The 14,781-nt window shown below is 47.0% G+C and overlaps 2 protein-coding genes across 5 annotated transcripts in view; one reads left to right on the top strand and one right to left on the bottom strand.

Moving 5' to 3' along the window:
* KRT8 (keratin 8) overlaps nt 1-14,781 on the top strand; it is a 139,847-nt gene that overhangs the window by 23,503 nt on the left and 101,563 nt on the right. The window lies entirely within an intron of this gene.
* Nucleotides 2,444-13,457, bottom strand: KRT18 (keratin 18). The gene is made up of 7 exons (XM_084836544.1): nt 12,989-13,457; nt 7,296-7,378; nt 6,531-6,687; nt 6,190-6,354; nt 5,870-5,995; nt 5,035-5,258; nt 2,444-4,043 (listed from the first exon to the last, which is right to left on the bottom strand). The coding sequence occupies exons 1-7, from the start codon at nt 13,397-13,399 to the stop codon at nt 3,926-3,928; spliced, it is 1,284 nt and encodes a 427-aa protein (XP_084692670.1). The 5' UTR covers nt 13,400-13,457; the 3' UTR covers nt 2,444-3,925.

Below are 14,781 nucleotides of genomic sequence, written 5' to 3'. Positions count from 1 at the left end.
GGAAGTTGACTCATACTGAAGCAGACCACTGGGCCGCCTATTTCAGGGGTGGGCAACTTGTGGCCTTCCAGATGTTTTGGCCTATGTTTCAAACGCCTCCTGAAAATGCATTTGTTCACCCAGGCTTTCCCTGGCTTGTAATTAAATGAATCCTGCTGTTCCATCTTACTGCTCCTTGTATTGCACTGCACTATTATTGTAATTGGAATTGTTTTTAATATTGTATATATTTTTAATATATTTTAAATGTAATTGTAATATTTATATGTGAACTGCTTAGGGATTTTATTGTATTAAGTGGTATAAAAGTATCACACATCAATCAATCAATCAATAAACTCCCATCATCCCTCACCATTGGCTATGCTTGGCTAGGGCTGATGGAACTTGTAGGCCAAAACATCTGGAGGGCCACAAGTTGCCCATGCCCACAAGTTGTTTATACCAGTTTTCCCCCAATGTGGTGTTGCCCCCACAGTGTTCTCCAGACTACAGTTCCCATCAGCCACAGCCAGCATGGCCAATTGTCAGGGATAATGGGAGATGATGTCTAAATCATCTGGAGGGCACCAGGTTGGGAAGGTTGGTCTATACGAATTGGCACCAGCTTTCCAGGTTTTCAGGCAGGATTCTTTCCCAGCCCTAACTGGAGATGCTGGGGACTGAACCTGGGTCCTTTTGCATGCAAAGCAGGGGCTCTCCCACTGAGTTACAGCCCTTCTTATGGTCCTCCACTACCACTAAGAGGTAAAAAGCTTCTTCCGAAATGCCCAATGTTAAACCATTTTTGCCTGAAGCCCAAGCTCATCTTCTATTTTCTTGTCCTCAGTTGAGAGAACACAGAGAATTCGTCCCCATCAGGGCCAGCCCACGGTATTTTGGAGCCAAATGGCATTCCCCCACCCCACTATAGGCTAATTAACCTGGGTTACAATTTACTGAAAAATTCTCCTGTCCACCAGGCCTTGTTGAGAGCTGCACAGGACCAATGAGATTTGTCCAGCAGAACTCCCCAGTTGGTCAGGTCTGTGTCTCCCACTCTGCCCCCCTCATCAGCAGCCAACACCTACTGCTGGGGTGGCTGCCTCACACATTTCCCCTGGTCTTGCTTAAAGACAACCATTTGCATCTTGGAAATCTCCATTCTCAGCCAACCCAATTTCTCCATCCTCCCCGCCTCATTCGTGGCTGTTATTGGCACTGAAACAGCTAGATATTATGGCAAAGTCTGTCCCCCTGGCTGCACAACTGAAGTAAAGTGATCAGACTCCCCCAAAGCCTCATAGGACAACAGGTAACCTCTTGCTTTACATTTAATTAGGGAGGAATAGGGTGTGCTCCTGTGCATTTTTCACTTGGAGCAGCCTTTAACCTGGGGTGCTCTCAAGTGGAGCTGGGTTGCTCTCAGTTATGGTTCTTCCACTGTAAGCTACAAGCTGAATTGCAATGGACTGTCCATACAGCAAGGGTTTAGCACTGCTTTGGTGTGTGCATCTTGCTGCATTCTGTCCACACAGTGGACATGACACAGTCCTGTGGGCAGAGTTATATCCTCCTCTCTCCCCACCCTTCATTGGTTACCATACTCACCCTTCTCCCAACATTGGGAAGCAGGTGTTCCTCAGCACCATTTTAGCAACCTGTTTTGGATACGTATGTATTTTTAACCTGTGTTTTGAAGCAGCACAACTGCAGAAATGTAAGACAGTTGCTGTTCTTAGGCAAGAGGATTGCAGCTAAACTTATACCTGAGTAAACATGGTGACAGATAGGGCTGTAGCCTGTAAGTCTCAATTGATTTCACCTCAGAATGCCTGATCTCTAGTCTAGTCAATTTCACCACCACATCTAATCAGACAAAACAAACTAGTCAGTTTCACAACTTGATCTACTCAGTTTCACAACCTGGCTAGAAAAGTTGCTTACTCGATTTCCCCTGCTTCTTACTTGCATTATTGTACCGTAGCACAATTGCGAAAATGTAATAAGTGCTTGCAACACAGGACTAGAAAAATGTAGCCTTACATGATTACAGACAGAACCTACACAGGTTTATACAGAAGTAAGCAGCACAGGGTTATAGGATTGCAACCATATCAGATTAGAGCTGGAACCTACACATTTGTGTTCTGAAGTAAGTGCTGTTGTTTTTAAGGTACTATACTAATTAAATAACAAATGGAAGTGTGTGGGTTGAGGAAGCCTCATTCCAGGAAGAAATTAATTAAGGTGTACAGTGGGAAGGACTTGCAGGACTTGCAGGACATGAAGTGGTTCTGAAACTGGAAACACACAGCAAGTACTAGAGAGAGTATCCCCAGCACCTCATCCAACTTCCCTCCCAATGTCCCTCAGTTGTGCATTTTCCTGGGCCCACCAGCAAAGGGATTGCTCTGCTGTTCAGCTCTTTCCCTCCTTAATGGATTTTTTTTTTTTTTTTTTTGTGGTAAGAAAAAAGTTAGAAACAGCAGTGGGAAAACACAGGAGGACAATTGGATGATATCGTGAAGTGAATGAGGCGTGGTGATTGCATATGAAAAGCTTCATCTGGAAGCACCCCTTAGGCACCCAAAATCCAGGAATCCTTTGGAGAAAGACTAGATGGGTTAGGGTGTTGTTTCTTTTCCCTTCTTTGTCCAACCTGGTGCCCTGTGCTGGACCCATCCCCTGGCAGGACACGTGCTTGTTCTGCTCAGCTTTGCTTGGAGTGGAAGTGGCAAGAGAGATGGCCAGCTGTGTAATTTTGGCCAGGTAAATTCTGAAGTGCAGGCGCTCATCATGACAGTCCCCATAGCCATGCCCCCAAGGAGAGTCCAAAAATGCAGGCAACTGTGTTGATCCATATCAAGAACCAGTTCTAGCAGTTTTCATCTCCCCCAGGAGCAGATATTTTGTAAAGCTAATTGCCCATTCAAGACCAAGCCACTTCAAAATACTTTGCATTACACTGGGGAGCAATATATTGTTGGTGGGAAAATGCATCCCCCCCTGCCCCCCCTACTGTGAGGATTGCAGCTAAGCTCAGAGGGAACAGGGAATTCCTAGATTGCACTGCTGCTAGGTTTTATTTTTGGTTTTTATTTTATGCTGTGGGTTTAAACTTCTATATTATATTTTATTGTGTTACATTACATGGTTCTAATTGTTCACTGCCCAGAGAGCGTCAGCTGTTGAGTGGTGTAGAAATGTAATAAATAAATAAATAATAAGTGGGTGGCAGATGACATCTGCTCATAAAGAAGTGCCAGCACTACACCCTACAAACCTTGGCTCCACTATACACTGGAGATGGCTAAGGAAAAAGATTGTTAATTGCAGACAAGCTTCCCTGGGAGAAAAAGCTTGCCAGTCACTAGCATTCTTCCCCTGGGGAGCGGGGAGCGTTGGGTGTGTTTCTAAGGCACACTCTCTGTTCCCATGAGGCAGTCGAGGGGGTGGGGGAGCCAAATAGGCTTAGCCAATGCAACCATAGAACATGGCACAGAATTCACTGCAACACACAGGGAGTTCTGCTGCAACACAATTCAAGGCAAAAAGTGTTCCCTGGACATAGGAAGTGTGAACACGCTGAATACTGAAACTGCTAGCACAGGGGTAGGCGACCTGGGGCCTTCAGGTGTTTTGGCCTACAACTCCCACAATCCCCAGCCAGCATGGCCAATGATGAGGGATCATGGGAGTTATAATCCAAAACATCTAGCTGCCCTAGCCCTGCACTAGTGAGCTGATTCCTAGCGTTGGGATGATGGGGGGGTTGAGAAAATGGTGCAACAGACACCCAGACACACCATTCCTTTGAGTGATGTTATTTTATTGAATTGCACTATGACCCATCCCAGGCCCTCTCTAGCACCCTCCACCTCGAGAAGAAATGGTGTGTTGTCTCAGCTGTGTCGAGAGGCATTTCCTGCTGTGCAGGGCGGGGTCAACGCTTGGTCACTTTGCTCTCGCTCGTCTCTGACACCACTTTGCCATCTACGATCTTAGTGGTATGGATCTTCTGAGTGGTCTGCATGGTGCTTTCCAACAAGGCGTCTTTCAGGCTGGAGGGACAGACGGAAGACACAGGCAATGAATAGGAGACATTCTCGTCGATTGTGCCTTAAATCGTGAGGAAATTCATGTCACCGTCACACCTATTTGGTGGGCCAATATGAGGAGTCCTGAACTAAGTGGGCCCATTTTACAGGAAAGAAGCCGAGACCAAGTTGAGTGACATGTGCAACACTATCTGGTATGTATGAACGCTAGACTCCCAGGTACATTATGAAATTATTCCCCAAGACTGATTAAAATGAGGCACAAGGTCAGTCTCAACCTGCTAAGACCAGTTGTGGCTCCTTCCACCTGTGTTCCACTTGGCCTTAAAACAGTGTAAAGGACTCTGTTTACTCAGAGGAAATGTGGTGTAAGCGCAAGCACATGAGGTCATCACAACAGTCCAACTTCTCTCCTCCCACTAAACAGAGGTTGCCACATCTTTTATCCTAAGAAGCACCTCTGTTTCACTGACTGAATAGAATGATGCCCAAAGACATACAGCCCAGTTCATGAGTGGCACAGGAGATGGCCCAGAGAATGGTCCGAAGGTACCAGAGACAGTTCTCCTGCTGGAAACTAAGCAGGTCTTGTCTTGTAAGCTACTTGGTTGGGAACTATTGGGCTCTTGTGGGAAAGAGCTGGAGAGAAGTGTCGCTGAGACATAAATATTAACAAGCGGGACCTACCACAAAATGTTGCACTGTGGAGCACTCCTGTTCAGGGTTGTAGCCAGCCATGCCCCCTTCCAGGATACTACATTCCATTGCTTCCCCCGCCCCACATTTTTCCAATTCGCCCCACCCTGCCAACAATCAGGCTCTTCCAGAGACAGTATGGCTGGGAATGATGGGAGTTGCAGTCCAACACATCCCAAGGGCACCAGTTTGGGGAAGGCTGTTATAGAGCATATGGCATCCAGATTGGAAGCCTGATCTAACACCATTCATCCATTTTTGTCCTGGAAAGGATAAAAAAAAACCCAGGAGTGCTCACCTGAGCTCCTCTCCTCCCTCCAGCAGCTGTCTGTAGGTACTGATCTCTGCCTCCAGCTTGTCTTTGATGTTCAGCAGAGCCTGGTATTCCTCTGCCTGGCGCTGGACATCGTTCCGCACCTGCGCCAGTTCAGCCTCAGTCCGCAACAATATGCCATTGAGTTGCTCCATCTGCATGGTGTAGCGGCTCTCCACTTCATGCAGGTTGCCCTGCAGACTGGCTTTCTGCAAGTGGGGGGTGGGAGGGTTAAAAAGGGGGGAGAAGTCAGGGTCGTCCCTTCCTGAGCCAACCCTCTTGCTATTTTAGGTGGCATTTCCATACTGCAATGTCTGCCGTGCCCTGCCTCCATTTCGGGGTCAGAGGACATCTTTGCTTGACTCCTGGGTTCAGTTCCACCACAGTTTGGCCCATTGCCATTTTAACTGGAGAGACCAGCTGGTACCTTCTGTATGCTAAGCACATGCTCTGCCTCTACAGTCCCTCCGTCTTTCTTTGAAGCGGTGTCTTTCCTTAAGCCACCTGAAATCCTGCATCTCAGTATAACACAGTCCTTTTGACTGGCTGCAAACATCCAACAGAGGGACAATTTCACAAGAGAGGGACAAATTCACATCAGCGCTTGCTTCAGAAGTCGCTGCAAGATCCCCATGGAGGTCACTTTCCAACCCCACTTAGGCTTTTCAATGGGGCTTACTTTTGAGCAGAGTTGTATGGGACTAAGTACCAAGAAAAGCACCATTATCAGCAAACAAGCTCCCTTACAACTGCATATTAGGGTTTCAAGACTGGTTTCTACTGGAACCGAGAGGGACTACCCCCAAGGTGTGGTTCCTACCAGGTTGCGCAGGGACTCCAGCTCAATTTCCAGCGTTTGGACAGTGCGGCGCAATTCAGTGACGGTGCCCCGGGCGGTCTCAATCTCCTTGGAATTCTGGTTGATGATGACGGTGCTCTCCGTGATCTAAAGGAAAGTTGCAAAGACACACAGTGGTAGGGTTACTTCCTGGGGATCTCATTCTTTGACAATCACAGATGCAGCCTCTTTCTTCTCCTGATAACTCTGAAATGCCATGGGGCGTCAGGGTTGAAAGAAGGCGACATCCATCCATCCATCCATCCATTCCAGGAGCAATTTGCAAAATCTCTTCTGTTTACCTGTTGGCTCCAGTACTTGTCCAAATCCTCAAGGTTCTTTTGAGCCAGGTGGTCATACTGTGTACGGATCTCAGCCATGATCTTGGCCAGATCCTGTGACTTGGGAGCATCTACTTCCACTGTCAGCCCAGAGTTGGCAATCTGGGCCTGCAAATTGTTGACTTCCTAAAGTGGAAAAAGAGTGGCACAAAATGAGCCAACATTGACTGTGAAGGATGGCAGTGGTCCCAAGTGGTCAAAGCTATTCACACTGTTTATGAGTGGTCTCGGCCACTTCTACTACAGGTTGTAACTCCCTCCCCATCAAACCACTGTTCCTGCTGTATCCATGCCTCACTTACATCTTGGTGATTCTTCTTCATGAAGATCAGCTCTTCCTTCAGGGACTCGATTTCACCCTCCAGCTGCAGACGGCTCATGTTGGTGTCATCAATGACTTTGCGGAGACCATTGATGTCGTTCTCCACTGACTGACGGATGGCCAGTTCAGCCTCGAACCTATGTGACAGGAAAGAAGGTATGAGGACTTCACAGTAATCAATTTTCAACACAGAATGTGGTCTCTTTTTGTCATTGTGTACATGTTGGCAATGATAGATTATTCAGAGAGAAAGAGGCAGAACTGTGTACATGTCCTAATCCTAGACAAATGCAGGAGGGCAGTTGGGTGCAGAATTTACTTTCCAGAACTTTGTTTAAAAATTTTAAAAAACCAAGTTTCTAGTCCTTATAGCTATAAGACTAGAAACTTGTTTTTTTAATTTTTAAACAAAGTTCAGGGCATAAGCAAACGTATGCTCGTTTGGTGCTTCTCCAGTTTTTGCGCAGTCCCCCCTCCCCCACATTCTGAAGAGTTGAAATGCCTCTTCTAAAGCTAACTTGCTAGCAGAAAGAGCTCTAAGCTAAAATAAGCTAGTATTTTTGGTATATAGCCTGGCCCCTTTAAGCCTTCAGCTCCACCCCCTTGGCCCCACCCACCACTGGAATACAGCCCAAGAGAGGTTCTCTGAAATGGAATTCAGCCCTCGGGCTGAAAAAGGTTCTGCACCCCCACTCTAGGTGGTCCCTAGACAGATCACAGCACCAACCAGGAGAAAATCACTCACTTGACACGGAAGTCATCAGCGGCCAGCCGGGCATTATCAATTTGGAGGACAACACGAGCATTGTCCACTATATGGTCAAAGATCTGCGGACAGAGAAGGAAGCACAAGGAGTATTAATGAACAAAGTGTGCGAAAGAAGGAAGCATTTATTCCTTAGTAGGGTTGCCAACTGACCAGAAAAAAATGGCACAGCCTGACAAAATTCCTTTAACAGCAGCTTAATCTGCAGGTGATGCTCACACCATAGAGAGAAACATGGGCTGCCAACATATGCAAATCAAGATGCTGTTAAAGGCAGAGATGCAAGAGCTGATATAAAAGTTGGCAGCCCTCATCCTTAGACTGATTGATTGTTGACCAATTTGGGATCACCCATCCCAGCTTAGAGTATAGGTTCCAAAAATCACTTTCCCAGGCTTATACTAAGAGAACTGCCTAACTTCCTCTTTCTTTCTCATTTCAAGAAGAGCAGTGCAATCTGAACCTACTGGTTTCCTGCCAGCCTACACAGTTCTTATTGTTTGCCTAAGCCATAACAGGTGCAATTCACCTTCCCAGTTCCCAAGGCAACAGAAAGGCCTAGAAACCAAGATTCTTAAAGGGGCACCCCCTTCTTTGGTAAAGTCAGTTTGTTGCCACCTGTATACACATTTTAATATTTTAAAATGTTTTTAATGTTTAATACTGTTTTATTTTGATATTGGCAATGTATTATTTTATGTATGTATTTATTTGTGGTTATGTTGTGGTTTGGTTTTATGACTGTAAACTGCCCCGAGGGTATTTGCCAGTTGGCTGGTATAAAAAACTAATAATAAAGAAATAAAATACATTTCCTCACTTCACTAAAAATATGTATCCCATCACATCAGTAAGTGGCATCCATGAAGTTCTAGGATCCAGAAAACATAGATTCTACTTCTGTATCACATCAAGGGTGCTTCCGGACAGAGAGCTCCTAACACTACCAACCCAACGGCATTGTGCAGCTATTCCGTCTTTTACTCTTTAATGGATTTTTGGTGGGGGGAAAAAGGCAGAAGCAGTGGTGGGAAAACATGAGAGGTTACAAATGGAAGATGACAATATCTTCAGGAATGAAGCAGGGTGATTGCATGATAAAAGCCGCCTCAGCACTCTGACTCTCCTGTTTACAACCCCAAACAAAAGCTAGGTTTCTTAAGGTTCCTAACTGATCAGAAAAAAGAAGAGGGGAACGGGGTCTAGAAGTAAGTTTGTCAGGGCAGGGAGATGGATGAGCCTTACTGCTCGCTAATGCCTGCAGCTTTGCCTGTTAAAGACACAGGAGCAAGCACCAATGGAAAATGTTGGGGGGGGGCATGTGCTGTACCCCTCAGCTATGGCCCCTCCCTGGATTCAGCACATGATGCTTTTCCCAGCATGCAACGGCAGTGATGGGCGAAACAACTACCTGCATCTTCTGCAGCTTTTAAGGCTGGAGTGGGCAGACTTCAGGCTTGCAGGATCTCCTTTGGGGTTTTTTAGTGGAACCCTGAGATCCACTAACTGGAACCTGGTGCAAAGGTCATGTACACTTAGAATTAAAGAATTCTGAGCCCAGGAATTTGTTTTGAGTGCCAGAACTGGACAGAGCTCACACTCCTTCTGCACAGAAATACATTCCTGGTTACCCTCCAGCTTTCTTCATTTCGGGGGAGGGGGGGCAGAGAAGGGGAAAAAAAATTTTTGTTGCTACTGTTGTTAAACACCTGGGAGTCAGAAACCCTTGCTGATCTGAAGGTCACCCAGAAATCTAGCAGTAGATCCAGATCCACCCACATCCCTGTTTTAAAGTACAGGGGAAGCCTTGTCAGGAGAATAAAAAGTGTGTGTGTGTGGGGGGGGGCATGGCTGCTTCTATGAAGGGAATTCGTGTTGTTTAAAGAAGTCCTTTGTTTCCAGCAGGAACAGGTAACAGGAAACATTGGGTGTGTTCCAGGCAACGATACCTTGGAGCATTGGGCGTGTTCCAGGAAAGCTTACCTTGAGGTGTATATTATCAAGGACTTAATTGTGCTGTGTGTGTGTGCGTGCGTGAGCGTGCACGTGTGCGCATGCATGCAGCTGCTAGGAGTGTAAAGCTTTAAGTGCCATACAGTAGCCCCCAAAAGTACAGAAGCTGGCCTTCCCTGGCTTAGAGAAACTTCAAAGGAGGGGCACTTCTGAAAATGTCTCCCCACCACCACTACTTAATCCCAGGGCATTTTCATCACTCTTCTTTCATTTTCGACAGTTGCAACACAGCCTCAAATCCAGCTCCTTTACCTTTTGTCCCGCACACCTGTCCTTTCTAGGTGCTACAATGATTTCCACCGTTATCTCCTTTTCTTTCTTTTTTTTTGCTTTGTTTGCTAATGGATTCCATGTATATGACTCATATAAACAAACATCCTTTATTCTACCTCCTCTTCCTGCGCAACATTTTTCCTGGCAAGGACTCTCCTCACAACCCTCCTGCTAATTAAGCCATGATCTGGGATCCTGTGGCAATGGGGGTTTACCCTGGCAAGGCTTCCAGTTTTTTAACCCAGGAGTGAAAAACCTTTTTTGCTGTCGAGGGCCACATTCCCTTCTGAGCAGTCTGTTGGGGGCTGCATGCTGGCCGTGGATGAGGCTGAAGTCGGGGGGTGGGTACGGCCAGAGCCAAAACTGGGTGGGGTCATCCCTTTTCTCTTTCTGCCACCCACTTTTCTCTTTGTGTCCCCCCCCCCCATGCTGCCAGATTGCTCTTGCCAGAGGTTTGAACTGATCATGTGCAGAGGGCCTTATAAAATTAGGCATAAAATTTTCCTCCATTGCTGCCATCTACATAATGCTTAGCATGGGAAATTTCTGCTTGTTTCACCCCTCCGTCAAAGGCCCAGGAGCCCTGCTACTAACAAAGTGGCATCCTTTCAGCCTGGCCTTAGTTTGGAATGGAATTCTGTGTTTACCTTGAGCTAGGGCTTACCATCAAGGCAGGCCTCAAGGGTAGTCATGGTTGGGCACCTGACGAGGGCCCGCAGTCCAGGAGGGGCCCACTAACAAGAGCCCCCTGGATTTCCTCTTCACCTTTACAACCTGCTTGTGCACCTGCCTGAAGCTGGCATTGCTAGCCATGTCTTAGCCCAGTTTCAGGTTTGTTGAGACCATGCGCAAAGTGTTCTCTGGGAGCCCCCATCTTCTGTCAGTGGGACCTGCAGAAGCAGAGCTGGGTCTAGCCACACTTACTGTTTCCCTCAATGCCCCAGAGTGATGGTAGGTGGAAGGCATTGTGGTAAATTTAAAGGGTGGCTAGATCCAGCTGCCTTGTATGGCTTTGAGTTCCAGGACAGAATTTTGCGTGTGTGTGTGTGTGGGGGGGAAATAGCAGTCAGCCCTACCAGGGTGCTGGGGCCCTGGCAGCTGCCCAGGAATGCCAGGTGCCAACCCCAGTCCTGCCTTAGCTCCGCAACCTGTTTCTAGTGGGAATAAAGTTTAAATACTGTCTTATAAAGTTTCTTTTTTTTGCAGTGGCAGCAAAGAAAAAATAAAAATAAAGTAAAACACGAGTGAAAGGGTTCCCCCGCCCACCTTTTTTTACTAGCCAAATGAAATGGCTGTTAATTGTTCAGTGGACTCCTTGGTCTATGCAGCCTTCCTTAACCTGATGCCTTTCTGATGTTTTGGACTTCAACTCCCACCAGCCCCACCCAGCATAGTCAATGGTCAGGAACCCAGGGAGTTGCAGTTCAAAACATCTGGAGGGCACGCTGGGGAAGGCTGGTCTAATCTTCACCGTGTACTGTATGCGCTGATCTTCCATGGCATTGTTAGATACAATCAGCTTTTTCTTGTAATGACCTCTGGCTAAATACAATAGAAATAAATAGACCTGTGAATAATAAAAGACTCATGTGCCTTTCCCCCACCTGTGAGAGTAACCCAAACCAGCCCCCACTACAGCTCCCCTTCCCCCCGCTAGAAAATATTCTGGTTGCTGAATTTTTGTGTTAAAGGCGGGGGTGGGGGGAGCTGATGACCCCTAGCCCTGCACATTGGGTCAGGCAGAGGCAGGCAACCTGGTGCCCTCCAGATGTTTCAGACAACTCCCATAACTCCATACCATTGGCCATGCAGACTGTCTCTGATGGGAGTTGTAGTCCAGAATATCTGGAGGGTGCTAGGTGCCAGGATGCCCACCCCTCAGGGCATGGGGTTTCCAGGGATGAATTCTAGGGACCCTTCATTTTCGAAATGAAGCGCTGGAGCTTCCCACAATTGCTATTTGGTGTCATCCATTGCTATGATAAAGTACAGCCCATGTCTGTTGGAATTGCCTAGTTAACTATTAACCTGTGTCTGCAACTATTGAACCTTGGATTGTCAAGATACCCAGTCAGGAAAGAATAAGGGAGAGGTTTATGGTGGGGGAATGTTGGAGTGATTTCAAGGCAGGCACAGAACCACTTGCCAGCTTGATGCCAGACACTTTATTCATAATCTGCTTGCTTCTGCCTCCTTGCATTGGTTGTTTGCTATCTTTTTTTTCTTTTCTTTTTTTACCCTGCCAGGGGTCCTGTGCAGAAATTCAACAGGTGAAGCTTTCCCCCGCTTTATGCTGGGAAAAACGGCTCCACCAGCTGAACAGCTGCATGTTAGGCAATAGTTAAGAACACTAGCCAGAGGCGGCAACTCTAGAGGGGTTAATAGGGAATAATATTCTTCAGTATGGAGCACTTTACAAATGTAGGGGTGTGCATTCTTCAGTGCCTAGTTTCTAAAATGAAAAGCACTGGAACTCAAGCTTCCAGGATATCACACTCTTTGTCCTTGGCCCTTAAATCCCAACCAAACTCCTGTGAGAACTGGTGGACGTCACTTCATAGCGAGAAGAGATCATTTGCTCAAAGGCACCGTCTTGTGCATTATGATAAGCAAGGTTTGTTTAGACACCGAAAACAGGACATATCAAGCCTGACCCATAGAATATCTTCCATATGCAACCCAGACGGTTTTATCCTCATATTAAAAACACAGATAATGATGTTTTTTCAGGCCAAGTGTACCTGGCACCAGAACAAGAAGCTGGGCTGGTAGGATTCAGGCAGGACACAAGGAAAGCTGCTCACTGAATTATCAGGGAAGAAATCTTTTAGTGGGTGCTCTTGCGGGGAGCAAAATTCTTAATAGTGCTGCTGACCCCTTCAATGGGAGCAAACCGGAGGCAATCAGAGCAAAATAACAGCACACATCCTTGCTATTCTCTTCTACCACCAATACGCACCAATGATTTATTTGGCAGTGTGGGTTGCCAACTTTTCAAATCATCTCTGTAGCCGTGCTTTTCTCCACCAGCAAACAGCTGCTTTTAACTACTATTTCATTATGGCTTGATACTGAATGGTCATGATTGCATCTTTAAACCTCCCAGGGACCTTTGATTAATGGCCTGGCAGTATATAAACCCTTAATACACACATACCTCCAAGCAGCAGGAACACACCTGTGATTAAGGTGGGATTGGGGGGTGGGGGTGATGACTTCCAAGCCAGAACTGTGGCTTTCAGATAAGCTTAGAGCACCAGTGCTTCTAATTGTAGAAATATAAATATATGGTGATTCTGAATTAACCTGGAATTAGGGTGGGCTCTCCAAAGTGCGCCCTGCTCATGGCGTGGGTGCGAAGAGGCGACCAAAGGTTTCCATCTCACCTGATTCTTCAGGTCCTCGATGATGTCGAAGTAGCGGCTCCAGTCCCGGGTGCTGGGCCCTTTCTTCTCCATGTACTCTCGGATCTGGATCTCCAGTTTCCGATTGTCGGACTCCAGCTGGCGCACCTTCTCCAGGTAGCTGGCCAGGCGGTCGTTCAGGTCTTGCATGGTCTCCTTTTCATTCTGGACCACCCCAGAACCAGAGAAGGAGAGGCTGCTGCCGAGTCCTCCATAGCCGCCGCCGCCAATGTAGCCCGACCTGAGGGTGGAAGACCTGGAGACAGAGGCTTTAGAGCCAGAGCCCCCTGCACCGCCATAGACAGTGACAGCAGTGGAAATGGGGACAAACTTCAAGGGTTGGCTCATTCCCTGGAAGGCGGTAGAGTAAACGGAGGACTTGGAATAACTCATGGTGCCTGCAGGGACAGTGGGCAAGCCAAGGCCAACTCTGCACAAGGCTGGGTGGTGTAAAGTACAGCCTGGCTCACTGTGGGATTTATAGCCAGCAGCAAGGCAGAGCCAGCAGGAGGAGGGCCTAGCCGGCTTCCCTGCCCCACCTCCACTGTGTGCTCCCGGGGAAGGTGCGGCTGCTGGCCCCAGATCATCCTGTGCTTGTTCTTTGTTTATTCACAGACCCCTGCTGCTCCCTGGAGCTGCTTCTCAAAGGCCCAGCAGCAACAGAGAGGGAATGGCAGCAGCTAGACCCTGGAAGGGGCCGGGCAGCAATAATCGGACAATATTGTTCAACACACAATGCTGAAATAAATGGTTTTGCTGTTAAATTTGTTTAAACATTTCTATCTTAATAAAAACATAGTATAAATTTTTAATCTTGTATTTGATGGTTTGTAATTTTGGGGAACTGTCCAGAGAGCTTCTGCTATTGGGCGGTATAGAAATGAAATCCATCATCATCACCAGCATCACACAATAACTCCTGGTTATATTGACAAGAGAAAGGGCTCCTTACTGCAAGCCAGGTAGATTTCAGGTAGGGTTAAGAAAAGATTTTTCTTCAAAAGGCACACACACACACCCCTTTACACACACGACCCAAAAAACCGTACAGGCAGATTCACTGAACCACCTCAGGGGCTTTCCCCCCAACCTAACACAGTGGCGACATTTCGTTGGTGGCTGTCTGAATGTGTCGCCGGAGACCCAGTTCCTGATTTTTTTTGTTTCATTACTTTTTAAAGTTTCACTAACTTTTAGACAGGAAGCGTTCCATCAGTGCAGAACCATGTTAACAAGTCCCATTTCTGACTCATGGCTCCTCCTCATTCCCACCCCAGTAGACCAAGAGAGAAACTAAAGTGGGCCAGGTGGGGTGGGGAGGAAGGAACAGAAGACTAGAGCAAGCTGTTTTGGAGTGCAAACTTTTAGAAACATTTGTGCACGCACCTCATCCATTGGGGCAATGTTTGGATGGTCATTTCACCATGGATAATTTAAAATCCATGATCAAAATAAAAGCCCTTGCTGTGGAGTGTGTGTGTGTGTGTGTGTGTGTGTGAGGGGGTGTGTGTGTGTGGGAGGGGGTGTCCCTTGTCTTTTTTCCAGTGTCATTGGGCTCCTTCACATGGAGCTTTTATCCTGAGATTGATATTGTACCTTCACGGAAGTTGCAAGCTCTTTACATGACGCTGTGATCCTCCAGGGCATCTCCTGCACTAAATGCCCTTTTGTTCTGTTTTTAAATAGATCACAAATAATGAGCTATCAAATGACCCTCCCCCCTTATGTTCCGCTTGAGTTCCCTCCGTAAAAAGAGGAAAAGCAGCAAGAAGAGG

The sequence above is a fragment of the Heloderma suspectum genome, chromosome 2 (assembly GCF_057233095.1).
Source record: "Heloderma suspectum isolate Gila_16-S chromosome 2, 16-S_ref, whole genome shotgun sequence".
Taxonomy (NCBI): Eukaryota; Metazoa; Chordata; class Lepidosauria; order Squamata; family Helodermatidae; genus Heloderma; species Heloderma suspectum.
This window is presented reverse-complemented; position numbering and strand designations above follow the sequence as displayed.